Source organism: Hypomesus nipponensis, chromosome 9, assembly GCF_054491055.1.
Source record: "Hypomesus nipponensis isolate SF chromosome 9, ASM5449105v1, whole genome shotgun sequence".
In the NCBI taxonomy this organism is placed as follows: domain Eukaryota; kingdom Metazoa; phylum Chordata; class Actinopteri; order Osmeriformes; family Osmeridae; genus Hypomesus; species Hypomesus nipponensis.
Window position 1 is genome coordinate 11,203,764 of NC_140369.1, and position 26,279 is coordinate 11,230,042.

Sequence of the window (26,279 nt, forward strand, 5' to 3'; positions counted from 1 at the left end):
GCTGTGAGCCACAGTGGATGGGGGGGGGGGGGGGGGGGGGCTCAATTGGGGCTCAATTGGCTCTGTGTGTGTTTGTGCGTGTAGGTGCTGAATTGCCTGCTCCACGTGGGTGGATAGAGGTGTGTTTGTGTCGACGGTTTCGCCATGTGTGTGTGTGTGTGTGTGTGTGTGTGTGTGTGTGTGTGTGGAACTGTCGGGCCTGTAGGCGTTGCCAGATGGCGATGTGATGGAAAACGAGAAAAATAACAAAGACCAGCCTTCCATTTCACTCATGTTCAGAAGGACTGAGTTAATGATTAAGCCTGGCTGAGTCAATGTGCATAAAGAGCTATTGGTCTATATTCATGCTGTGTACTAACCTAATTTCAACTTCAATAATTGGAATGTTTCATCTTATATCTCCCTAGCCCCCTCACAGCTAAACTGCCTGTTATAGCTCTCTGTCCACACACACGCACACACACGCACACACACACAATAACCCCCTTTGAGGGAAAACTGGAGATGGAAAGAGTTCCTGTGAGCCCTAAGCTAGATTCAATCAGATGTGTTGTTAGTCAAATGTCCTTTTGAGAATATTATTGATACATGTGTCACTTTCTTTAATTCATTATTCAATTACAAACCAAAAGAATGCATCCCATGCAAGAGTGACTTTCCAGTAGAATGTCCCAGTTGCGGTTTCTGTTCCACAGGTGACATCACAGACCGTATTACTTCTGACAATGTTATATCTGTCTCCTACTCACAATGGTTAACTATATTTGGCTCATGTGTCGATACTAAATCATACATCAGAAGTCAATGGTTCCATAATTGGAATGAAAACATAAAATAAACATCGGAATATTTATTACACGGCTCCATGTGTTTCATATGACCTGTGGTACAATGGAGCAAGCATGCTAGAATCACACATCCACACTGTCACCTTCACAAGCAGAAAGGGCATGGTATGTTTTCACACATACTGTGCCACTCTAGAATCCCTAGTTATACATACATAACCTGGACCATGAGCTAAGAGGGCTAATGAGGCTAGCTTCACGCCCTCCAAGGACTCTGAGCTGGCTGACTGTGGTGTCTGGGGGGGGGGGGGGGGGGCGAGGCAGGGCTGGGGCAGGACGAGCCGTCACTCAGGAGGAACAGTGAAGCTGCCCTGAGCCCTTTGAGCACAAACACATGTTCCTCCGTAGCATCACCCTCGAGACTTCATACAGCAGCAGGAGTTAGATGGGAGACGTTATAAAGCCAACACTACTCACTACTACTCAACACTCACTCATGGATGAGCCATCAATGATTTAAAGCAACATTAGCAGGTCTGGTCTGCCTTACTACATGACATCAGGAATTCAGACCTTTTACACTCACTGGAGCCATTTTGTCAGCCAAGCTGAGGTGAAATGAGGATTAAGGATGTGCAGTGCTGTCTCTATGCTAGTGAAACCGCTCATGTAAATGTGCACACAGTGATGTTTATCTGGTGTTGCATGTGGTTCACTAGGAGTAGAGTGTGACAAAGGGCTTTGAATCCCTTCAGACTGTTAGCTTAGACTATGAACAGTATAGCTGGAACAACAACAGCTACATATTAGATAAGCCTTTGCAGTTGTCTCTTATCATGGGGAGAGAGAGTTGGAAGCAGAGCGTCAAGAGGGTTGTATAATGTCTCTGTGTGTGTGACAGACTGGAGGTTTACAGTGCTTGCACCAATGTTGTGTGTGTTAATTAGTTTAATGAGCTTACCCTTTCAAGTTCCGCATGAAAACATTACTTGTAAATATATGCAAATATATATATATATTTTTTTTGTGCAAACAACATTTTGTATTTTGAAATGTTTGATTTTAACTGCCGTGGTCCATGGCAATTTATAGGTCATGCTTATTTTATAGTAATTTTGTAGCGTGATGCTTCTTTTGACCCAGAATTGTATTTACCATAATCGTGTGAAGGAGAATGTTGTGTCTACTATATTGATGCTCCTGTGTGTTTGCAACAATAGGGATGCAACACTCAAGCATCTTCTCCTCCATGAGAGAGAGTCAGGTCTCACCAGGGTACCTGTACGTTTTGACAGCTTTAATGATTCATCCTGGCAGTAAACACAGACTGTGTCAATGGGGAGGGGTTTGAAGGGAGTCGCAAGTAGAGCAGAGGAAATGCTTCCTAAATAATTGATAGGGATGCTCTCTGGTGTAATGACTTAGCTGGTGAAACTCCTCCCCTCCTCATTGCCTAAAGGTAGCTCACCTAGCAACCTCACTGAGCTGCTGTTCCCTGGTCCTACACCTGTGGCAGGGGGCGTCCCAGAGGAATGCCTGACAGGAAAAACACAGGCAGTGTTTTCTTTTTTCCATGTTGCAGGAAAGAGAACTTCAACTACCTTGCTCAGGTAGGGGTGGAAACCATCTGTTCACCTTGGTGGCTTCTAGCAAAAAGTCAAATTGGACTAATAGGCCTATTAGATGCTACAGTGTGCATACAATACACAACCCTCAATATCTGTGTGCTAGCAGACGTAGATGGCAGTCTGAAGAAATGCAAAGAAACCATAAATGTCCCTACTTTGTACTTGAGAATTAGGCTTTATATTGAGATTGATTTGATATAATTAAAATGTTGATGCCACAAAATGACACAAATGTAATCAGTTTACTGCATTAACTATTGTTAAGGGCTATCTATTATAAGGAGGGACTACAATGACTATCAAGGTCTCTCTGTGGAAACGAGGCCAGTGCGAACCCCAAGGTGACTTTGCAGGAGACTCACTAGGAGGGGGTCTACAGTCCCAGTGTCCCACTTTTACACTGTAATACTGCTGGGCTTAAACACCATATTTGACCAAAGGAAGCCTTGAATAACGATGATCTGAATTTGCTTAAAGAGACAAGCAGCCTCTCCTATTGTAATAGTGGCTTGCAATCTGTTTCTGGGGGACTTGAGATACCCACTTATCCCCCAAAAGGCATAAATTGTTGTAAGTGTTTAGGAAAGAGTCACTGTTGAGCTGCCTCTGTTGCCTTGGGTACAGCTGTACAGTAGTAAAAAGTGTGCATCAATGAAGAAACTGTATTCAGCCTGCATTTCTGAACAAATGTCCTTCCAAACACTGTGCCTTTCAGAAATGTTGAGTTTCCCCTTGGGGGGTGTGTGTGTGCGTGTGTGCGTGTGTATGTATTGTGTACCCTACAGCCTCTTCCAGAATATCCTTAATCCATTATGACCTTGCAGCTGAATACATTGATTTACCCTACTACAATGGTCAAACAAAAAGGGCTCTAAATTAAGATTAACTGAGAAGTGATTAGCTAGGGAAAATAGACAAATCTACTGTACCAGAGAAAACAAACATCCTGTGTTTGCGCCCCTGGTGTATAAGATGAATCTTTGTCTGTGTACAGTAACAATACACACAGGCATGGCGGAAGGGTTTCACGGTGCTGAGTGGCTCTGATCCAACATCTTGTCCTCGTGCAAGGAGGCGTGCAGCCTTGTTCTCCTCATAGCAACTGCTGTTGCTGCAGTCCGTCGTCCAGAGAAGAGACTGGAGATGAATAACAGCACTGGGCTTACAGGGCTCTGGAGCATGGAGGCTTACTCACACTGGCACACTTTCCCCCACTGCAATAGCTGTGTGTGTGTGTGTGTGTGTGTGTGTCTTCTTTCACTGTCTGTGTCTTATTCTCACTTGGGCTTTCTCAGTTGACCTCATCTTCCCCCCCCCCCCCCCCCACCTCCTTCTCCTCGCTGGCCCTGGCTCATGTGGTAAGTGCCGGGGGCGTGATCCATCTTGTCATGGCCCATATTGGACAGCAGCAGCCACAGTGGTGTAGTGAATAAAGATTCACCCAGTTAACTGGCAGACAGGCAGGCATCTTGTATCTCAGGTTGGAACCACAGGGACTAACCAGGCCACAGTCATTTGTCATTGTGATGGAAGTGATTCTGACTACCTCCTACCCTCCTATCTTCCCCCCCATCTTCCCCTCTCTGTCATCTATCTCTCCAGGCAAGCGGTGTGAGCTGTCATCTCGTTCAGGACGCTGCGCCCCAGGTGTGTGTAAGAATGGAGGCACCTGCGTCAACCTGCTGGTTGGTGGCTTCAAGTGTGAGTGTCCTGCAGGGGTCTACGAGAAGCCCTACTGTGAGATGACCACTCGGAACTTCCCCCCTCAGTCCTTCCTCACCTTTAAGGGGCTGCGCCAGCGCTTCCACTTCACCCTGTCTCTGGCGTAAGTACCGTTGCTGCAGGTACCATGTCACCTCTGTCACCCTCACCTGGTCGTGCGATAGTGATTCACACACTACACTCTCTCTGTTTTGCACTTGCGCTCTCTCTCTCTCTCTCTCTCACTCACTCACTCACTCACTCACTCACTCACTCACTCACACACACACACACACACACACACACACACACACACACACACACACACACTCATGTATTCTCTCTTTCAAATGTCCTCTTTTTCTCTCAAGTGTCCACTTTAAACATCTCACAGTTCCATATCACCACCCTCTCAGCCACACACCATCAGAGCCCCATGATTGTCTCCCCTCTCCCACGTCAAAGGCACCCTGGAGTTTCAAAGCTGATCTAATGCAGAGCTCTCCTACTCTGTTCCAGGAGAGGCAACTTCTTGTAGGATTTCACTCCAACACTAATAAGCACACCGGATTCTAAGAATGAGCTGGTTGATTTGTCGAATCAGTTCAGTTACAACTAGGTTTTGAAGAAAAAACCTGCAGGAAGGTAGAAACAGGGTTGGACAGCCCAGATGTAAAGGTTGTCTCTAATTAGGGATTGACTGCTGGAACGAGCGGCCCCATTACCACTAGAGCTCCATAAAAGCTCTAGACTGCATGTGTGGTTGCTAAATGCTGTGTGAATACTCGAGAGGAGCTGAATGGTGGTGGATGCCTGAGGATGTGGTGTTGCTGGATGGAGTCTTGTGTAAGACTGAACATTAGGCCCAGACCCAGGAGTCTGATCCGATTACTCTGGTTAGTCACTTAGTCCTGGAGCTGACTCCCAGCTCTGTTTCCGCTCTGTCTCTAACATCCAGAGATATCCTGCTGCCTGACTCCTGTGTGAAAATGTGTTCCTATTCATGTTCATCTACATGCGTGTGTTTTAATCCATCTGCTATTTTCCCAAATTCCCAATCCCCTGGTTGTTCTTTAAGTAATTCATGATGGGCATAGGATTTGATGTCCAGGATCACAGAGATTTAATTTGAAGGAATGTTCCTGAGAGACGGAACTTAGGGAATTGCATTGAATTAAGCAGAAGTACTGAAGACTTTGAAGCACAGCAGGCATGCATGTAGACCAGGCTGATCTGACTGTGATACTCCTAGCCATTAAAAGGTACACTGCAATATCACTGGCCGCTTTGTATTTGATACCCACCATAACAATGACTTTACCTCTTAATAATATCACAGGGAAATGTGTTCTGCTGTTTTCCTTCACTTTTGTCAGTCATGTCACTTGAGACGTGCTTGGCAGAGGTTGAAACTCCCATTAATTGCTTGGAGTGACATCGATACAACTTTGTGAGGTTTTTATGGAAGTGGCCTCGCTTTGAATGTGTCTCAGGTGGCAGTGTTGTTGGATGGAGAAACTACTCCGACCTGTTTGGTAAGAGCCTCAGCCTATATTTCACTCACTACACTTCTCACAGGACTTGGGGAAAGAGGTGTGCAAATGTGTGTATTTGTGGTATACAGTATACAAGGGTGTGTGTGTGTGTATTTGTGGTATACAGTATACAAGGGTGTGTGTGTGTATTTGTGGTATACAGTATACAAGGGTGTGTGTGTGTGTGTGAGTGAGAAGTTGGCTGTGGGTGTAGAGTTTGAGCCTGGCGGGCAGTGGAGTAAGGTTGACTGACACCTGAGCTAGAGTTGATCAGGTTTCTGCCCTACCAAACGCTGGTCTCGGGCGGCAGCAGGACTCGTATGTGGACAGGCTTAAACCCTTTTCATACAACTGAATCACTAAGGCTAAGGCCTTAATGCAGGGACCCAGGTTTGAATTTGTCCCGGGTCATTTCCTGCATGTCTTCCCCTTTCTCTTTCTCTGCTTTCCGGTGTCTCCCAACGTTTTAGAAAATGAAATGGTAAAAAGCCAAACATCTATCTCATAATAAAATGGGACTTCCTCCATGTGTGGATGACTCTCCTAATGCACACGTCATACATGAACAAACATGGCTGCCTTGACACTGCTCCTTCTTCCTAGCAGGCTGGTTGTTATTTCTGCTGATGGCTGCCTAATGTGACATGTAATGATGCCAGTGCAGTCAGAGTTTAGTTCTAGTTGATTACGCACACACACACACCCCAGGGGGAATGGAGTGTGGAGCAAGCCTTGATGCTGTAGAAGATAAAGCTCAATTCAGCTAATGGTGAACATTCTAGAAAGCAGGCATCATTGAGATATTTATGGTTTGATGCTACTGTTGTGTTTAAAATGCTTTTGTGTTGGTTTCTAATCATCTGGAGGTTGTGTGTGTGTGTGTGTGTTTCTCTTCTTGGCTCAGATCTGAGGTCATGATTATCATTCTCCTCAGTAAGCAGGTCAGCGTTGCTGTGCCCCATGGCTACGCTCCAACTCCAGAATAATGGACACAGTACGCACACACACACAGTCACAGACACATACAGTACGCACACACACACTTCCACAGCATCCCCATGATATTTCAGATTTGGAGTCTCATCCTTGTTTAAAAAAATTAAAAATACTGTCAGTTGCAGTTGTCTGGCACAGTCTCCATGAGAACAGGCTGGGGTTCTGTCTGCCAAGGTCTACATGTGCCAGCGAGTCACACACATGACAACACACACCATCTTTAGACAGATGTTAAGAATTTAACAAATGGAATGAAAGATGAATATTTTCTGTGTGGTCTCCTGGGAGACAAATAAATGATGGTCTGGCATCATCATTCTTTGGCATGTGATGCTGTCTACTCTGAGTACAGTATTATTATATAAGACACGTGTTTTTGAACACGTTCATCAAATGCATGTTAAATAGGTCTGTTTTATGGTTGGATCTCTAACATAATGGTTCACATGTGGTTCTCTGAGCTGTCGTCAGGGCTGGCACTGAATGCGTTCCGTGGTTCTCCTCAGGTGGAGAGAGGAGAGCATTTGTTACCGTGGCGTCAGGAGAGGGAAAGGTGCAGTGGTGTGTTCAGATCAGACGTGTCCAACAGTGTGTTAACGTGACAGTAAACAACATTACAACAACAAAAGACTGACCTCAGGCAACCCACTGTCGAGTGGGTTACTCCCCACAAATATCTGCAGCTAGCAAAAAGATAGAAGTGCTGGTTTCTGTTGTGTTGGCATGTTTGATTCCAAGTTGTTCTTTGGGAGAACATCAAATGGTTCGTTTTTTAGAGCTCGGTACATTTCTCTCTTCCGTAGTGTCTCAACAACAATTGTTATGAGCGCTGTAGGAGGTGTCCTATTTTAGTATTTTAATGCTGCTCCCTTGTATTTAGTTACCTATGCTGAATATGTAGCCTTGTATATTCTTCCTTCAGTTGTTTTGTAACTGTCCCAGTTTTCTGCTTCTGTGTGAGGCCCTTCTTACCCATGATACCTATCCTTGTTAGGCAGGTTGAGGGTGTGTGCAGCACAGTGCTCCTCCATGTGTCAGTCCAGCCCTGTGCTCCAGGTCAACCCTGCTGGCTGCTCACTGAACGATGTGAAATTGCAGCGCTGTTAAATCTCTCTCGTCCTCTCCTCATTGGTGAATCACAGCGCGCAGCGCATCAGTATGCTGTAGTAGCAATCCAATAGGGTAGGAAAACTAGAGGGGGGAAAGTGATTTTGTCTGCATTTATTATCATTCGGTATGTTTTTGCCTGTCTGAACACTGTGTGTTGTATGGTAGATATGAGCCCATATTGGTAGTAATAAATTTTAACGGGGAAAGGTCTCACTTTTCAGTGTGTATGTTTCAGATTGTATTTGTTGAAGAATGTCGACCTTGGTACTTGAAAGGCACCAAGCTGTCTGGAGCATGATGCCACTATCAAAGCACTTCATCATTGTCCATCCCATCACCACTCTCTGTAAAAATAATATAGTTATACCACAGATATCTTTGTTTTGTGATACGTTTTACAAAATGTCGTCCTTCTGAGCTCCTCTCTTGCTCTCTCTCCTCCAGGTTTGCCACCAAGGAGCCAAATGGCTTGTTACTTTACAATGGCCGCTTCAACGAGAAACACGATTTCATAGCGGTGGAGATCATCAACGAACAGATCCAGCTGACCTTCTCTGCAGGTAGGAGCTACCGAAGACCATGACATCTGAAAGCAGACGTCTTGCTCTTGCTGTCATTCATATTCCAACATGCCCGCTTTCCAAAACCCAAAACACTGTACCCCAGTAGTGCTGATCCAAGCATTTGAACAACCTTTGACCTTGTGTTGTTCTCCAGGGGAGACCAAGACGACAGTGGCGCCCTACATCCTTGGAGGGATAAGTGATGGACAGTGGCACGTCGTCCAAATCCACTACTACAACAAGGTATGGCCCTACGCTTTTGGTACGGGGGCCAGACTTCCATGCCTTGAATCTAGCCCTGCTTGATTTCAATTGAAACTACCTTTTTTCATTGACTCTCTGACCTGGACTTTTCACACCTTGCCCTTGGCAGTATGGCCTGCTCACCAGAAGCAGGGGCCTCTCTTCCTCATAGTGCTGTACTACAGTGTTGAGCCTGACTTGATTTAAATATCAAGGTTTCATATTTCTTATCTGTGGCAAGAGACATCAGAATACCAGACATATTTTCTCAACATACTTGGCCTGAAACTGACTAGATTTATAGTTGTTGTTGAGAACATTCTGTTTAAGGGGCTCAAGTGATGGATACAGGTTTATTTATCACACACAACATTCCAGATGATCACATAGTGTATCTACTCATTAATTGTTTATTTATCAGACTGTTGGTGGAATGTTGCCGCTATTTTGCATATTAGGAAAAGAGTGAGAAGACCTAGAGATGTCCTAGATTTGCAGGTTTGCTACTCCCTGTCCCAATCACTGCTGTGTCATTTCACAGAATCAGCGTTTATGTAGGTGGTGTGTTGGCGGGGTGCCAGCCAGACATGGGAGGAATGAGGGAGGGAGGATGACAAGGATTGTCAGAGAGACAGAGAGACTGGAGGGAATGTTTTCACAGACATGTTCATAGTATATATCTGTGAAAAGTCAACACTTCAAAAAACATTTTTCTCTACTTTCCAACTTTGTTGTATTTCCATATCAATCAGCAAAGAATCCATGGGGCTATTCCCCCCCCCCCCCCCCACGACCACCACCCTTCCTTGTCCCCATCCCTTTCAGCAGTTTCCCACCCCTCCCTCCCCCCAGACTAACACACAGGATGTTACATTTTCATCTATTCAGGAAGTCACTTTGCATCAGAAAGCTGTTGCCAGGCAACCACCCCCCAAGTGTGGATATTCTATTCAGTGTCTATGATGACATGGCCATGTGAGATTCCAGCCAGCTCTAAGTAATGGAAGTGGGGGCTGCAGCATCTCATAGGCCCAGACTATTTGGTGCCCCTCCAAGAGGGGTATTTGATTCCTATTAATCACTTCGGCACAAAACCCTGAAGCCCAGTGGAACTTTATATCACTTGTTTTTTGTGTTTTACATATTTACAGTGACCTGCATGAAACACCACATCACTGGGGTGTTGCAGGATGCTAATGGTCATCTGTAGTGTTGCAGTAGACAAGGCTTACAAATGGATTCCCTCCTAAAGCCTCTGTAGCACTCTTACCCAGTGAGCACAATGCATAGCATGAACTCAGGAATATGGAACAAGGCTGGGAGGCCCAGGGCAGTGAAAGACCGGTAATAACCCTAGAGTACTCACTGCACATGACAGATCCTTCAGAGACCGAGTCAAACTAATCCCATTCAATCAGAATTCTCAGACCCAGCAGCTAGAGGGCTTATTGGTCCAGATCCAGCGAGTCACGGAGGAAGAGAGATAGCTCCTCCTCCTTGAGGTATCCCACAACACCCTTCTCCTCCGCCCTGTCCCCGTTCCTGTCCATGGGGGGTGGGGAGGCCTGAGGTGGGAGGCCATTTTAGATTGAAATGTGCCTTTCAGGGGTGATGGGGAGTGTGAAGAATGGCAATGACCGCTGCCTTTGTGCCTGGTTCTCCTCCAATGGGACCATGGGGCAGTGAATGATGTGGCCCGGGGGAAGGTGCCCCTCTCTCTGTTCGTGAACGAGGGGAGAAAATCAGGACAGCAGAGAAGCGAAAGGAGGGAAAAGAAAGAATGAGAGGGAAGTATTGACTCGGCCTTTGAGCAGGACACTGCGCTTCAGGCCTAGCTTCTCTGGTTGCCATGGTTTTCTAGGCTCCAGACCCCGATTTTAGCAGACGTTTGCTCCCATGCTCTTACACCCCTGTCATCATGAATCGACAGTGAACTCATACTCCCATGATTCCCTGTCATGCCATTGTAATGAGTGGAGACAGTGTTTAATGTAGTCCTGAGTAAATATGTGCCTTCCAATCAGCTTTGACAGGCCGGGGCTTTGTGTGGCAGGCAGAGCGTCTGACAGACATTAGCACCGAGTCATTATGGGAGAGTCAACAGCCGTGACTGATGGGGGCTGTAGTTCAGCCAGCCAAGGGCCTCTGGGAGCCAGGCCCGATTCTAGGTCTGTGAAAAAGTCTGTGGGTCTGGACCACGGGCCGTTCCAGACCTTTCTACCCTGAGTGGAAGCGTGTTAAAGAGCGTGTCGGATGATTTGGTCACTGACAATCTGAAACAGACTGTCTCACACTGCATGTTTTGCTTGCTTCTTAGTCGCAACAAATTAGCTTTCCTCTTTTTCATTGGGGCTCAACTGAAATATAAAGACACCTTCACTGGCAATGCCAACACAATTGAAGAATAGGAATCTTCGATGGAATAGAAGCATCTGAGGTCCAACTCGGAGAACTCCACAGTCGCAGGCAAGGATAATTTAATAGCTGTAGTTTCAAAACATTTAACTTGGGTCAGTACAGACAAAGCAAGAGCTGTTTCCCTTTTTTAACTGGCCGTAAATAAAACAATTAGGATGCTGGGATATTTTGGTTAACTGTCCCTTCAACTCGTCGCAGGTGGGGTGTTAGAGCACGGTGGCTCTTCTAGTCAGGACTGTGAAACCATTCATTAGCCCTCTCTCCATAGCTCAGACTACCATCTGACAGGCATCACGAGACACAGACTTGGTGAGCACCAGCAAGGCCTCCATTGGATGGCAGTATTAATAGCTCACACAGATATAATCTAATCGACTCAGTGGGTACAGTTGGAATGGGAAGCATGTGAGGGGGTGGATGTCAAGGATGGCAGCCCAGCTTGGGGGAGATGTGACTTAGTAATCACCTACAATACTGCAACTGGCTCTCAGTCTGCATGGGGCAAGACCACCCGGATTGTACTCAAAGTTTGGTTGATCCTGTCATTAAAGGATCAGACACAGTTATGTCACAGCGGCGATAGAGTTGATCCTATAATCAACAGTCCCAGAAGGGTTACATCATCGCCAAAACATTTCTTGTTTTGTCTTTCTAGAATAAAACAACCCATGGAGATATGAACGGCGAGCCCATTCTAGCCATGGCATATATCCTTCAGACATAGACACTGCTGAGGTGCTCCTGATTGGTCAGGCCACAGACTCCGCCCCCAGGCATGGCCAGTCAGCACACCAGCCGGCTTGTTCCTCACGATAGCAGTGGCTACTACCAACAATATAACCTCTGCTTTATATGAGCTCTGTGTGACCCGAGGGAAACGGTCCGGTCTGAAAAGAGGTCATGACCTCTATTGACAGGATCGTTATTCTACCCCCCCCCCCCCCCCGGCTGCCCCACCCACTCTTGTTTCTCCCCCCATTGATTGAGACAATGAGAGGTGCGTTGAGGAGGCCAGTCACTGTCCTGCAGAGCAGGGCTTTATCTCTGTGTGTGTATGTGTGGGTGTCAGTGCCTTTGGTTATGTGCCAGCCCCATCCATAAACAGTGGCAGTTTGGATCTAAATAATGAAACCATATTATATTAAATGTAAAAGTCATGATGAGCTGAAATGGGAGACTGGGATGTGATTCAAAAGCTAGCATTGGTTGTTGGTCCTCTATCACGACAAAAACAGCGTCTTATTTGAAGTGTTAAACCTTCAGTTCCAACCATTTATTGTTTAATTAGACGCACATGAATCAACACCCCTAAGTAACCATTTTCAGTAGGATGGGCTCAATGACTAAGCAGAAAACCTTTCTTTCAGTTCTTACATTGGAGCTCAAATTTAAAATGGTAACAAGCATGACAAGACTGCAAATAGATGCTGAGTTCTATAGGTAGCGATAAAAAAATCTTATTTTAAAAAATCCCTTCAAGTCCTATTTATAGATGCTAAGCAGACAGAAATATCTCCCTCACTGTCTTTCTTTCTCCCTTTGTTTCCCTCACAGTTTTTCTCTGTCACACACACACACACATACACACACACACACACACACACACACACACACACTTTCTCTTATATGACATGTATGAACAATGAGCTTTAACATATTTTTAAAGTCTAGTTTCTTTCTCAAGGCGTGATGGTTACATGAGTCAGCGTTGCCCTCTTCAACTCTGTCAGATGCAACATCTGCTCTGATGTGTCATTTCCTCACTGTCTCTCTCAATTTATTCTTCCTTAACTTTTACATTTCTACCACAAGTCAGCCACAAAGTCTCCATGTTTGTCACTCACAGGATAATGTCCATCCAAGGTTATTGCGTTTACTGTTATAATCTCAATAATCTCAATTATTGACTCAATTTAACATGTCAGAAAATCTCATTTCTATTCTTTTGTTGACCCCACCTCTTTTTCACCCACCAGCCAATCCTGAACCAGGCTGGCCTGCCCCAGGGCCCCTCAGACCAGAAGGTGGTAGTGGTGACCATAGACAACTGTGACACCTCTGTGGCCCTGAGGTTTGGTTATGTGATTGGAAACTACACCTGCTCTGCCCAAGGCAGCCAATCAGGATCCAAGAAGTAAGTACATACGTGAGGCATTTCTGTTAGTGCTGTAGATAGACACAATCATTGGCAAAAACATTATCAAAAAGTAGAGGGTCTGGGTTTTTGCAACCCCGACATTTCCGTGCAGTGTTTAGACATACAGCATTCATAACATATTCAGCATCTGTTTTCTTTGGGAAAGCATGACCTCTAATCTTCAGAAATGTTTGCTGTGAAATTTTGAGAACTGATTTTTCGCCACCTTTAGCATGACAACTAAACACACTTTGTTTTAGTGAAGGAGTCTTTCATCTGTTCATCTGCTCTCATCTCTGAAGAAAAACAAGCTCCAAATCGGTCTCTGTGATGAATATTTAATGAAACCGGCACTCCGGTGTTTAGGATCCCTGTAAAGAAGTGAGCTGAGCAGCAGCTTTTTAACACCATTGGCTCTTCTGGGTTCCCAGATCTCTGGACCTGACTGGTCCTCTTCTATTGGGGGGTGTGCCCAAACTCCCAGAGGACTTCCCTGTCCAGAACCGCCAGTTTGTGGGCTGCATGAAGGACCTACGTATAGACAACCGCCATGTCGACATGGCTAGCTTTACTGCTAATAACGGCACTTTGCCAGGTAAGGCACAAATGGGCGTGTAAGGCTGATCATTCAGCTCACTGTACATGTATGTTGTACTTTACTGCTTTTCAGTCACATACTGTGCTCCTATTGGAGTTTAATTATGTTTGGGACGGATGACATCATTTTACCGTGTGTCATGAATAGTTCAGTACCCCAAGCCTAAGTTGTAACCCCGAGTTGGTATAAAGAGGTGTTGTTTTTCAAGATGTTGAATTTGCTCACCTTTTCAGGATGCTCAGCCAAAAGGCACTTCTGCAACAACAACCCATGTATGAACGGTGGGACATGTGTGAACCTCTGGGGCTCCTTCAGCTGTGACTGCCCTCTAGGGTATGGAGGCCAGAACTGCCAAAAGGGTTAGTGATGTTTACTAACTCGTGCACTTATTATCTGTTTGTTTAATACCATTTTGGGAAGAGGGAAACTTCCTCAAATTGGTGAGATTAAACCTAGGTTAGGTTGGTTTGACCCGGTGTGGCCTATGATTATAGAACCTTTTAGTAAAGAGACACTTTCCTTTGCCAGCAGCATACATTAAGACTAAGTGAGCCATCAAATAGATAGATAACCCTATTATCACCTAGACTCTCAGTCTGGGAGTGCATCATCTACTTTAGGTGGGGTAATGGCAAAAGGCCATTTTGGGTTCTTTATATAGCTGTGAAAAGAAATGTAAGTATTTGCGCACACAGTGGCCATTTGTGCTGTCTGTGCAGTGCAGCTGTTTGAAGGGCTGATGTACAGGCCAGGAGAGGTCGCCCACAGCCCAAGGGCAGCTACTGCAAGTCAAACAAATGAAAGCAAATGAAATACTACAATAACATTTTCAATGGCATGAACAAGAAAATATCTACCATGGACATTTAGAACTATGGGTGTAGCAATGCAGTTACTACTTCTTCCATCTAATTAATTATTAAATTTCTCATAACAAACATGCACTGCATGAATGTTTAACCCAGTATGTAGTCTAAGATGCACCTCAAGCTAAATTAGAGCCCACCTGTGTCACTATGGAAACAAATCCAGCAATTCTCCAAGGCACCTTCTGCTTCTTAGGTTTTACTCATTTATACTCCCCCCCCCCCCCCCACCCCACCCCCAGTACAAGAATACCCACCTCTAAGGACTAAATCGAAGCTCAGCACAGTCATTGAACCCTAACGTGAAGACACAATGCAGAGTGTATAAAATAACTTCCATGACTATCAGATGGTGTCTGCAGTTATTGGGGTGCCAGACTGCAGATGTCCCTGGGTGTGGGGGGGTGGTGTCTCTCAGCCCCAGCCAATGACAGACAGTGTGACACTTCAGCTTGTATTTGTCATTAATAATTGATGGCTTGTCACAGCCTGGTTGTGTTTCCTTGCATCACTGTGATGTACAATAGCCAAATGAGAAAGACAAAACACTAACATTCTTTATCTTTGAGTTTTTTTTCTTTTCTATCTTTCTCCCTATTGAAATGAAAATGCAAAAACTCAGACTGCACCCCTTTCACACGTGCAATGATTGACACTCATTACCAGTAGTTTGTGCAGAGAGAAGGGATGTCACTCCGTATAGCTGTCATTGAAACAGGATCCTCTTTGTGAACTGACTATGATGCATTGTCAAATCCACAGCTTTCTCTCATTTTTCTTTTGTGTAACATAAGATTTTAGCTTTGTTCATCTCTGATAGCAATGGTTGAAAAACCGACGTGTTGATTTTGAGATTGAAGATGACTGTTCTGGAAATAGTTCCAGTGACTCACTGGCACATGCCCTCTACTGAACGCTGACAGAGGCATCGTTTTCTTCATTCTTGTTTCTCACACCATCCTCCTTTCCCTCTTTTACTTTCTCTCGCTGTTTATCTGTCTCTCCTGTTCCTTCTCCCTCTTACACACACATCCTTCTCACACATGCTTCTCCCTCTTTCCCCCCCCTCTCTCTCTCTGTCTCTCTCTCACTCTCTCTCTATCTCTCTCTCTCTGTCTCTCTCTCACTCTCTCTTTATCTCTCTCTCTCTCTGTCTCTCTCTCTCTCTCTCTCTCACTCTCACTCTCTATCTCTCTCTCTCTCTCTCTCTCTCTCTGTCTCTCTATCTCTCTCTCTCTCACACACACTCTCACTCTCGCACACATCCCTCTTTCTCCTTCTGGTTCACTATGTTGCAGAGATGGCCAGCCCTCAGCGTTTCCTGGGCAACAGCCTGTTGCAGTGGAGTAACCTGGCGTTGGCGGCGGCAGTGGTCACTGTGCCCTGGCACGTGGAGCTCATGTTCCGCACGCGCCAGCCCTCCGCAACGCTGCTGCACGTGTCTGCTGGGCAGCACCACAACCTCAGCCTGCAGGTGAGGGAGTGTGAGGGAAGGGGTAACACTGGAACACTGGCACGCTCACTCTGACATGCATTCACACTCACAAGTACACACACATTGTCTAGAGCCAACCCCATGGTGCATTGTATAGTCTCTTCAAAATAAGAATGGGGGCGGGGGTGGATCTGTGCACAGCCTTGTTTTCAGTTTATTTCTGTCAACTCCACTCGACTCCACCCAGTAGTTTCCCCTGACCTGTAGTTGACTGGTAGATCACAAGTGTGATTTTGTCTTCAATACCCACACAGTGTTTGTGTACGTTTGGCACCGTGTGATGGCAATACATGAGTGCCTTCCAGCATGGTAAACATATGTGCACATATACACACACACACACACACACACACACACAGACAGACACACACACACACACAATCTAAGGCATTAGGTTTTTGGATAGAAAGCTCCACCTGTTGGCAGTCAGGGTTGGAGCAGGGGTGTAATATTGATGTTGAGAATAGCATGTTAAGTAACAAGTTCCTGATCCTGATATCATATCATCTCAGACTTGTGCGGCGCACTCTGTAGTTTCTGTCTAGACGAGTCCTACTCGGAAGTTACATAACTGTCTACTGGCAGCAATTTTCCAGTTATTCTAACGTTCACTCTGTGGTTAGTTATAAATAAGAGGAAAAGCTCCATGTCTTTAATGACTCGTAATGTTCGCGTAAATATTGAAATTGATTGCAGGCAGCAATCGTCTGGATTGCTGTGTGATAAGATGCGTGTTAACTCCCATCTCACACGGGCACCCTCCTCATCATTCTCTTCTACCTTTCATTCTTTCTTTCTCTCCTCCTCCACCCCACCTCTGTCCCCTGCCTGGTCTCTCCGCAGCTGCGTGGGGGCAGTGTGATGATGGGCCTGCAGAGGGGGGAAGACTCCACCCTGTCACGAGTGGAGGAGTTGACCGTTAACGATGGAGACTGGCACCACCTCCACCTGGAGCTCCAGGGGTCACCGGGGTCACCGGGGGCCCAGGCGGCCTCGGTACCACGCCACAAGGCTGTACTGACCCTCGATCACGGCCTCTATTTGGTGAGACTAGTGACAAAATATCGATATATGAAGTCGTCATGCCCTTTGATACGTTTTGAGGTTCCTGTTCATGTAGAGTAGATCAAACGGGGGTTTGGTGTTCAAAGCTGTCTGGTAACAGTGAATTATGTGGTGTTGGTTTAGGCCAGCATGGAGGTGGACCCTAAGCTGAAGGGCTCCAAGCTGAAGATGGTGAGTGTCGGAGGCCTGGCCGGGGCTGATGGGACAGTACAGCATGGTTTCCGTGGGTGTGTGCAGGTCAGTGTTTCACCCAGTCTCTCACTCTGTCACACACACTCACTTTGATGCCCTAACGTTAACAAACACACACGCAGACATGGAGATTGATCCCATGTGTGTGTGTGTGTTCCTCAGGGTTTGCGTGTGGGAGACATCCTGACTTTGTCCCAGGCCCGGAGGTTCAACGTGGAGCAGGGCTGCAGTGTTCCTGACCCCTGCGTGTCCAACCCCTGTCCTTCCAACAGCTACTGCAGCGATGACTGGGACAGCCACTCCTGTACCTGCCTCACTGGTCAGTCTGTCTGTTCTTTACCCTCTCTCTCTCTCTCTCTCTCTCTCTCTCTCTCTCTCTCTCTCCCTCTCTCCCTCTCTCCCTCTCTCTCTCTCTCTCTCTCTCTCTCTCTCTCTCTCTCTCTCTCTCTCTCTCTACCTCTCTCTCTCTCTCTCTCTCTCTCTCTCTCTCCCTCTCTCCCTCTCTCCCTCTCTCTCTCTCTCTCTCTCTCTCCCTCTCTCTCTCTCTCTCTCTCTCTCTCTCTCTCTCTCTCTCTCCCTCTCTCCCTCTCTCCCTCTCTCCCTCTCTCTCTCTCCCTCTCTCCCTCTCTCCCTCTCTCCCTCTCTCCCTCCCTCTCTCTCTCTCTCTCTCTCTCTCTCTCTCTCTCTACCTCTCTCTCTCTCTCTACCTCTCTCTCTCTCTCTACCTCTCTCTCTCTCTACCTCTCTTTCTCTCTCTACCTCTCTCTCTCTCTACCTCTCTCTCTCTATCTCTACCTCTATCTCTCTACCTCTCTCTCTCTACCTCCCTCTCTATCTCTCTCTCTCTCTCATTACCTCTTTCTCGTTCTCACTGTCATGCATTCGAACCAGCACTTCTGCCATCATCATCAATGACCATCACCGTCAACTCGACATTTCAGCATGTACATATTTCATATATTCTGGATTTGTCATTTTCATGCTAGGTTACTATGGCAACAACTGCACAGATGCGTGTTCCCTAAACCCTTGTGAACACCAGTCAGCCTGCACTAGGAAGCCCAGCTCTGCCCTGGGCTACACCTGTGACTGTACCAGCAACCACTTTGGCCAGTACTGTGAGAAAAAGTGAGAAAACATCAATGTGTGTGTGAGCGTGCTTGTGTGAGTGTGAGTGTGTGTGGTCGTCTAAACATGCCTGCGTGTGTGTTCCTGAAGGACTGACCTGCCGTGCCCCAGAGGTTGGTGGGGACACAAGACGTGCGGTCCCTGTGACTGTCACACAGACAAGGGCTTTGACTCCGACTGCAACAAGACCAGCGGGGAGTGTCGCTGCAAGGTGGCGTTGTGTTACAAGTATTACAATGGAGAGCAGGAGCTCTATATTATCATCTTAAAATGCTCTCACTGTAAAACAGTCTCACTCACTTTATTACTCTCTCTCTCTTCCTCTAGGATAACCACTATCACCCAGCCGGCAGTGAGGCATGCCTGCTGTGTGACTGCTACCCTATTGGCTCGTTCTCCCGCGCCTGTGAGAGAGAGTGGCCAGTGTCAGTGTAAGCCCGGTGTAATCGGGCGCCAGTGTGACCGCTGTGACAACCCCTTCGCTGAGGTGTCGCCAAACGGCTGTGAAGGTCAGGATCACCATATGTTTACACGCTTGACATGTCTGCTGGGTTTATTGATTCCACTCTGGTAATCATATGTGCATGTCTGTGTTTGAAAAGCAGAATTTGCATTGTGGTGCTTAGCACCATTTCAAGGAGAAGGTTTATGACATTGGATTTCTCTCCTTCTCCATCACACTCATTATAGTACAATGTGTCATGTTCTCTCTCCCTCTCTCCCCCTGCCCCCCACTGCTCTCAGTCATCTATGACAGTTGTCCCCAGGCCATTAAGGCTGGGATCTGGTGGCCCAGGACTAAGTTTGGTCTCCCTGCAGCCGTCCCCTGTCCCAAGGGATCTCTGGGTATGATGACTATCAGCCTCCTGTCACATTACCATTCTGGAATTCAAATGTTCCCAACTGGCCCTTGGCCACTTACTCCTCATTATTTTATCATCTCGTGTCTCTCTCTCTCTCGCTCTCTCTCGCGCGCGCTCTCGCTCTCTCTGTCTCTCTCTCTCTGTATCTCTCTCTCTGTATCCCTACATCTCTGTATGCCTACAGGCACGGCTATCCGCCACTGTGATGAACACAAGGGATGGCTTCCTCCCAACCTCTTCAACTGCACCTCAGTCACCTTCACTAAACTCAAAACTCTGGTGAGTAAACACAGGAGATGCATGTCTAATCCCGTTCTTCTCCTTTAGCCACCCTGATGCATCATCGCCATACCCTGTCTCATTGACACTGGAAGAGCTCAAAATATCCACCAGATAGATCTCTTCCTGTAGACCCCCTCTAGTGTTCCTCCGTTCTCAGCCCTCCTGTGTTCTCTTGGTCTCCCTCAGTCGGAGAAGCTGGCTCGGAACATGTCGCTCCTGGACTCTGGCCGTGTGGGGCAGACGGCGGCCATGCTGGCCAACGCCACGCTGCACACGGCGCAGTACTACGGCAGCGACGTCAAGGTGGCTTACCGGCTGACTCAGAGACTGCTGCAGCACGAGAGCAGCCAGCAAGGGTTCAACCTCACCGCCACGCAGGACGTTCACTTCACCGAGGTAGCACCGGAGAACGGAGAAACACACACAGACACATAGACACACACACACACACACACACACACACACACACACATAGACACACAGACACACAAACGCACACCAGCAGCACAGATGACCAACTCAACACCACACACCAGACCACAAAACAGCATGATGTAGCACAGAATGTTTATATATATCTCCATCTCGATGACACCTCACATACCACCCTCTCTCAGAACCTGGTCCGCGTGGGCAGTGCCATCCTGTCCCCTGGCACGCGGCCTCACTGGGAGCTGATCCAGCACACTGAGGGGGGCACTGCTGTCCTGCTGCGCCACTTTGAGGACTACGCCAACGCCTTGGCTCAGAACATGAGGAAGACCTACCTGAGCCCCTTCACCATCGTCACGCCTCACATAGGTGAGCACGGCCCCCTGGGACACCCTCGCTGCAAGAGACATCTTCTAAAACGACATTTCACGTTTCCAAAGATGTCTTATGCTGTGGAACCCTCTGTCGGCCTGTCTGTCTATCATTCTGTCTGTCTCTGCCTGTTTCTGTCTGTCTGTGGGTGTGTCTGTCTGTCTGTCTGTATAACAAACCTTGTCTGCCCCCTCCAGTCATCTCCGTGGACCGTCTGAACAAGATGAACTTTGCCGGCGCCAAGCTCCCTCGCTATCAGACCCTGAGAGGACCCCGCCCCCTGGACTTGGAGACAGCCGTCACCCTCCCAGACTCTGTGTTTGAGCCCCCAGTGGAGACCAAGGGCCACCGCCACCAAGAGTTCCCCGTCTTCCCAGACTCCAACAGGAATCTCACCGCCCCGCGGAGGAAGCGCCACGAGGACGCCGGTCAACAGGATGCCGTGGCCAGCGTCATCATCTTCCACAGCCTGGCATCACTTCTGCCTGAGAACTATGACCCCGACAAGAGGAGCCTCAGGTAAGGAGGAGGCGAGATAGACGCAAGAGAATCAAGGGAAGATACTCGAAGAATTGGTGTGTGTTTGAGGAAGAGAGAGAGACAGTCAATGAATGTCGGCCAGTATTGTCAGGGAGTCAGATGGCTGAGCGGTGAGGGAGTCGGGCACCTCACCCTACTTGCCTCGGGGGGAGTGTCCCTGTACTTACTGTAAGTCGCTCTGGATAAGAGCGTCTGCTAAATGACTAAATGTAAATGTAAAAATTCTGCATTTCACTGAGATGGTTTATTTGGCGTCTCCTGCCAGGGTTCCTAAGCGCCCGGTCATCAACACACCTGTGGTGAGCATCACGGTGCATGATAACGATGAGCTGCTGCAGCACGCCCTGGACAAGCCAATCACGGTGCAGTTCCGCCTGGTCACCACCGAGGAGCGCTCCAAGCCTATCTGTGTCTTCTGGAACCACTCCATACTGTGAGTGCATTTTCACTGAAAAACAAGCGAAATGGGCTCTAAATCGGGAAACTAAAATGTAAACATTAATCATGTTGTAGTAATTGGTTTCTTCTAAATGATATGGTTGTTTTCTTTGATTTTTGCAGAGCTGGGAGTGGAGGCTGGTCCGCTAAAGGCTGTGAGGTGGTGTTCAGAAACCACACTCACATCAGCTGCCAGTGCTACCACATGACCAGCTTTGCTGTGCTCATGGACATTTCCAGGAGAGAGGTGAGGAACACTAGCCTCACACGGCACAACACATAAGGAGAAACACACACACACACACACACACACACACACAACACACCTGATAGGGCTGTACTCTAAAGGGATTCCCAAAGTTCAAGACTAGTCCAAGTTTCAATATTCTCCCCACTTCGGTGCTCTCTTTTTCTTTCTCTCTCCTGATTGGTCAGAATGGTGAGATCCTACCGGTGCAGCTGGTCACCTGGAGCACGGTGGGCGTGACCCTGGGTTTCCTGTTCCTCACCACGCTCTTCCTCTTGTGCCTACGGGCCATGCACTGCAACAAGACCAGCATCATCAACAACGGCGCAGCTGCCCTCTTCCTCTCCGAGCTCATCTTCATCCTGGGCATCAACCAGGCTGATAACCCGGTAACCAATCAGAAACCCACCTTATGAATTAGTCCCTCCCTGATTGGTGCTGCTCTGTTCCTCACCCCCCCTCTACTTCCTCTGTGAGAGAGGGAGTGAAGAGGAGAACGTACAAAAGACATATGTAGCTTTTATCTTGTCCTGTTGTCGCCCCCCATCGAAATATGAAAGGGCTGACAGATGGGCCAGAACAAATCATAGGTAGAGATATGCTCAGGAGACATTTAGCCCGGTCATTGTGTACACAATAATGTTGTCTATCTCTATCTCTATCTCCTTGTTTCTCCCTCTTTTTTTTTCTTTCTTTCTTTCTTTCTTTCTTTCTTTTATGGTGTCTAGTTTTTGTGCACAGTCATTGCCATCCTGCTGCACTTCTTCTACCTGTGCACCTTCTCCTGGCTCTTCCTGGAGGGGCTGCATGTGTACCGCATGCTCAGTGAGGTCCGGGACGTCAACTATGGACCCATGCGCTTCTACTACCTGATTGGCTGGGGCGTGCCGGCCTTCATCACAGGTTTGCACACAAATGACTTCCGCTCTCTATTTTTCTTACTCTCTCACACACATATTCACGCTTATAAACATTTTCTGAATCCCTGGTTGACTCTTACGATCATGTCTATGGTTGTGTGCTTCTCCAGGGTTGGCGGTGGGTCTGGACCCTGAGGGTTATGGGAACCCTGACTTCTGCTGGCTGTCTGTCTATGACACTCTTGTTTGGAGCTTTGCAGGGCCCATCGCCCTGGTGGTGTCGGTGAGTACACCTTTACTAACACACACTAAGTAACAAAAGGTTCTACATATCCTCCTTTCCTTATGTTTGGATGTGTTTTTACTGGTTTCTTTAGCGGTGCAGCATTGTACAGTGTGTGACAGTGTGTCTGGCTCCATGTTGTTCTCCAGATGAACATCTTCCTCTACATCCTGGCCTCCAGAGCCTCCTGCTCTCACCGACACCACAGCTTGGAAAAGAAAGAGCCCCCTGTGTGAGTTCCCCCTTATCTGCCTGGGCACAAATCCTCAGCCAACCAAATAGCACTCTTACTGATAATCAGCTGGCAATCTGGAGTCCCCTAAGGATACATGAAAACAGCACTTTATGATCTGCACAACAGGAGACTTTGTTTTTCCTACAGTTTACTATAACTGGAAACTAGAGGTTGATGCGAATGCTGATATTGCTGCCGGGGTATGATTTGTTTTAAACACACATAAATGCATGTCATGGTTAACGTCCTAGTTTGTGTGTGTGTGTGTGTGTGTGTGTGCGCGCGTGTTTTCCTTGTGTCCAGTTGTGGTCTGCGGACGGCGTGCGGTGTCCTCCTGTTGGTCACAGTCTCCTGCCTGCTGGCCATCCTGTCTGTCAACAGTGACATGATCCTCTTCCACTACCTGTTTGCTGGCTTCAACTGTATACAGGTAAATGGATGTTACATGTACTTGGGCCCTATTTCTTAGTCTCTCCTTTCTTTCTTCTGGTCAATGTCTTGTATTTTAGTCCGTTAACCTTTTCTTTCTTCCTCTCCTCTCCTCACTCTCCTTTCCTCCTCCATCCTAGGGTCCCTTCATCTTTTTCTTCCGCATCGTGTTCAACAAGGAGGCGCGGAACGCCATGAAATACTGCTGCAGCCGCAAGCGCCCCGATCACATGATCAAGTCCAAGCCCTCGGTGAGCCTGTCTGGACAGGAAACAGCTTGATCTGGGAGTGTTTAGCTTTGAAGAGCTCTTATTCAGGACCTAAGTCACTCAGTGTAATATACATGTATGTGATCCATGTGGATTCTCGTATCATGGTTAGTCTCCCTCTCTGTCATTCATCCCTGGCTCCTCCTCTCCATCTCCAGTCCTATAAATGCAACAGCAGCTATGTGGACGGCAGACTGTACCACCTGCCTTTTGGGGACTCCAGTGCGTCTCTTAACGGAACTCTGCAGAGCGGGAAGAGTCAACAAAGCTACGTTCCCTTTGTCTTAAGGTACGGCAAGCCCACAGGGACACTGGAGTTGGATGTTTGCTTCAGTCCTTGGGACTGTTTATGACTTACTGGTCAGTTTTCATAGCAGTCCTGTTTTATCAGTCTATGTACTTGGGAAAGGAATGTAGTACATTAAGGTATATGGGTTGTCTTTTTCTGTGTCTCTGTACGTCTGCTAATCAGTGTTCCGTTGTGCTGTTTCTAGGGATGATGGAGGGCTGAATAACAGCCAGGGACACATTGCACTGAATGACCACAGCTCTCTCTTCCATGAAACTAAAGAACACTTGGAAGGTACTGAATATCCCTTCTCTGTGGCTCTGACTCACCATGTGTCGCTGAAGATTATTGATCAAATATGTTCATTATGAAATAATAAACATGTGTGTGTGTGTGTGTGTGTGTAGATCGTGACTCGGACTCAGACAGCGATCTCTCTCTGGAGGACGATCAGAGTGGCTCCTACGCCTCCACACACTCTTCGGACAGCGAGGACGAAGAGGGGCCCTATGCTCCAGAGGAATGCTGGGAAAGCCTCGCCTCCAATGTGGCTAAGCGAGCACACCCTCATGGTTTGTCACCCCAATCTGCCGCGCCCCAAAAATACAGCTGCATACAACACCCTAATAGTATACAACACGTTTTCTTTACCTTTATCAAATCCAAAAAATAAAATACAATGCATTTGTAAAGCCATTCTTACAAGCAATGTCACAGAAGGCTTCACATACGCCCATAGAACTACATCTAAACCAACCTAAACCCCAAAGATAGACTTTATAACCTGCATACTTATTTGATTCACCGAGCAATAGATACTTACATTGTATTTAAACATTATGTGGTTATCTCCCTCCCAGACACCAACCTGAGTAAGCTATACTGGCCAGGTGAGTATGTGGCCCCAGCTGGGGACCCTGAGGGTGGAGCTGACAGGATGAAGATGGAGCCTCTTGCCAACCCTGACCCAGGCCAGGCCCGTGACAACAGAACCATGCCAGATGACAGACTGAGCGACAGGGCTGAGGGCTATGGGATGGACAATATGGTGCTTCTGCTCCCGAGCCTGCCTAACCTCAACGCACACCCACAGAAAGGTGACCACCAGCAGTGTTTTAGTTGTTTGTCGGATTGGAGTGTATCTAAAATGTGTTTGTTTAAATATGGTTTTGTGTCATTGTATGCAGGTATCCTGAAGAAAAAACAGCTGTCCCCCATCGCAGAGAGAAATGGGATCAACCGCATCCACAACGAGCTTTCAGAGAACGTTCCGGGCACCACGTCTCCTCAGGGGTCCTCCTCTGGTGAGAGCAGAGGGGCCCGGGCCAAGCCTGGCCCGCCAGATCAGCTGAATGGCGTTGCCATGAGCATCAAGGCGGGGACAGTGGACGGTGACTCTTCAGGATCAGAGTGAGTCTTCGTCATCTGTACCCAGAACCTTGACAATGACTAGAAGCTAAGCAAAGGACCAAGTTACATGCACTACATTCCTAAGTGAGATTTCCGCTCCAAAATGTAGGTCAAAAATAACAACCAAGATTAGTCATCCAATAACATACGCTACCAAAACGACCTGCCCCCAGTCAGTGTCATTTGAGACCAGCCTCAGCACTGATTTGTTTTTGTGTTGCTTCCTGTTATGAAATATGGCATTTCTTTTAAAAATGATGTGTGAAAGAATTGATATCAAGCTTGTCTTGTTGCTGCTGCTGTCAGTGTTTTTTTCTTGTCGTCATTGTTTGTAGTCTGTTCGTCTCCTGTCCTACCTTGTCAATTAGTGTTGATGTGATTGTGTCTGTTGCCAGTCCAGTACGTACTACATGCCATTCTCACTAATAAGCTGAAAAGCCAAAGAGCAAATATCTCAAACAACCCCTGTCAACAGGTGTTTAATAAATATGCCTCTCTTTAGCAGAGAGACATAGTGAACCGTAACACAAATGAGAAGTTTTATCTAGATTTATCAAGTTCCCAATTGCCAGTGTTTACATTGGTTAAAAATCAGGAATTCATGGTTTACAGTATTAAAGTGTTCGATAGACATAATATAGCTGACTAACCATGCTTCTCTGTCCTCTCTCTCTTTCCAAAAAAATCATAGATTCTTATTCTTTAATTTTACTCACTGAAGCAATTGATCCTCATTTGAAATCTGGATCACGGCCTTCAAATTGCTTGTCCATTAAGCATCCATCACTCTTCTCAAAACCAAATAAGAATCCCATGACGTGTGGCTTCCGCCTCGGCGTGCGTGTTCACAGTGCGTCTGTGTGTGTC

At 47.1% G+C, this 26,279-nt stretch overlaps 1 protein-coding gene across 1 annotated transcript in view; it reads left to right on the forward strand.

Moving 5' to 3' along the window:
- celsr2 (cadherin, EGF LAG seven-pass G-type receptor 2) overlaps window positions 1-26,279 on the forward strand; it is a 48,049-nt gene extending 21,770 nt beyond the window's left edge. The window contains 33 exon segments of the mRNA XM_084706068.1: window positions 4,019-4,241; window positions 8,203-8,318; window positions 8,476-8,564; window positions 12,959-13,116; window positions 13,551-13,714; window positions 13,951-14,076; window positions 15,882-16,057; window positions 16,922-17,122; window positions 17,267-17,380; window positions 17,498-17,654; window positions 18,322-18,463; window positions 18,554-18,674; window positions 18,791-18,870; window positions 18,872-18,972; window positions 19,208-19,309; window positions 19,511-19,605; window positions 19,795-20,004; window positions 20,226-20,409; window positions 20,610-20,931; window positions 21,218-21,385; window positions 21,514-21,637; window positions 21,826-22,026; window positions 22,366-22,540; window positions 22,668-22,780; window positions 22,930-23,012; window positions 23,319-23,445; window positions 23,585-23,695; window positions 23,872-24,002; window positions 24,208-24,296; window positions 24,410-24,574; window positions 24,863-25,099; window positions 25,190-25,412; window positions 26,104-26,279. Coding sequence (XP_084562194.1) covers window positions 4,019-4,241; window positions 8,203-8,318; window positions 8,476-8,564; window positions 12,959-13,116; window positions 13,551-13,714; window positions 13,951-14,076; window positions 15,882-16,057; window positions 16,922-17,122; window positions 17,267-17,380; window positions 17,498-17,654; window positions 18,322-18,463; window positions 18,554-18,674; window positions 18,791-18,870; window positions 18,872-18,972; window positions 19,208-19,309; window positions 19,511-19,605; window positions 19,795-20,004; window positions 20,226-20,409; window positions 20,610-20,931; window positions 21,218-21,385; window positions 21,514-21,637; window positions 21,826-22,026; window positions 22,366-22,540; window positions 22,668-22,780; window positions 22,930-23,012; window positions 23,319-23,445; window positions 23,585-23,695; window positions 23,872-24,002; window positions 24,208-24,296; window positions 24,410-24,574; window positions 24,863-25,099; window positions 25,190-25,412; window positions 26,104-26,131 — 4,856 coding nt within the window. The 3' untranslated portion in view covers window positions 26,132-26,279.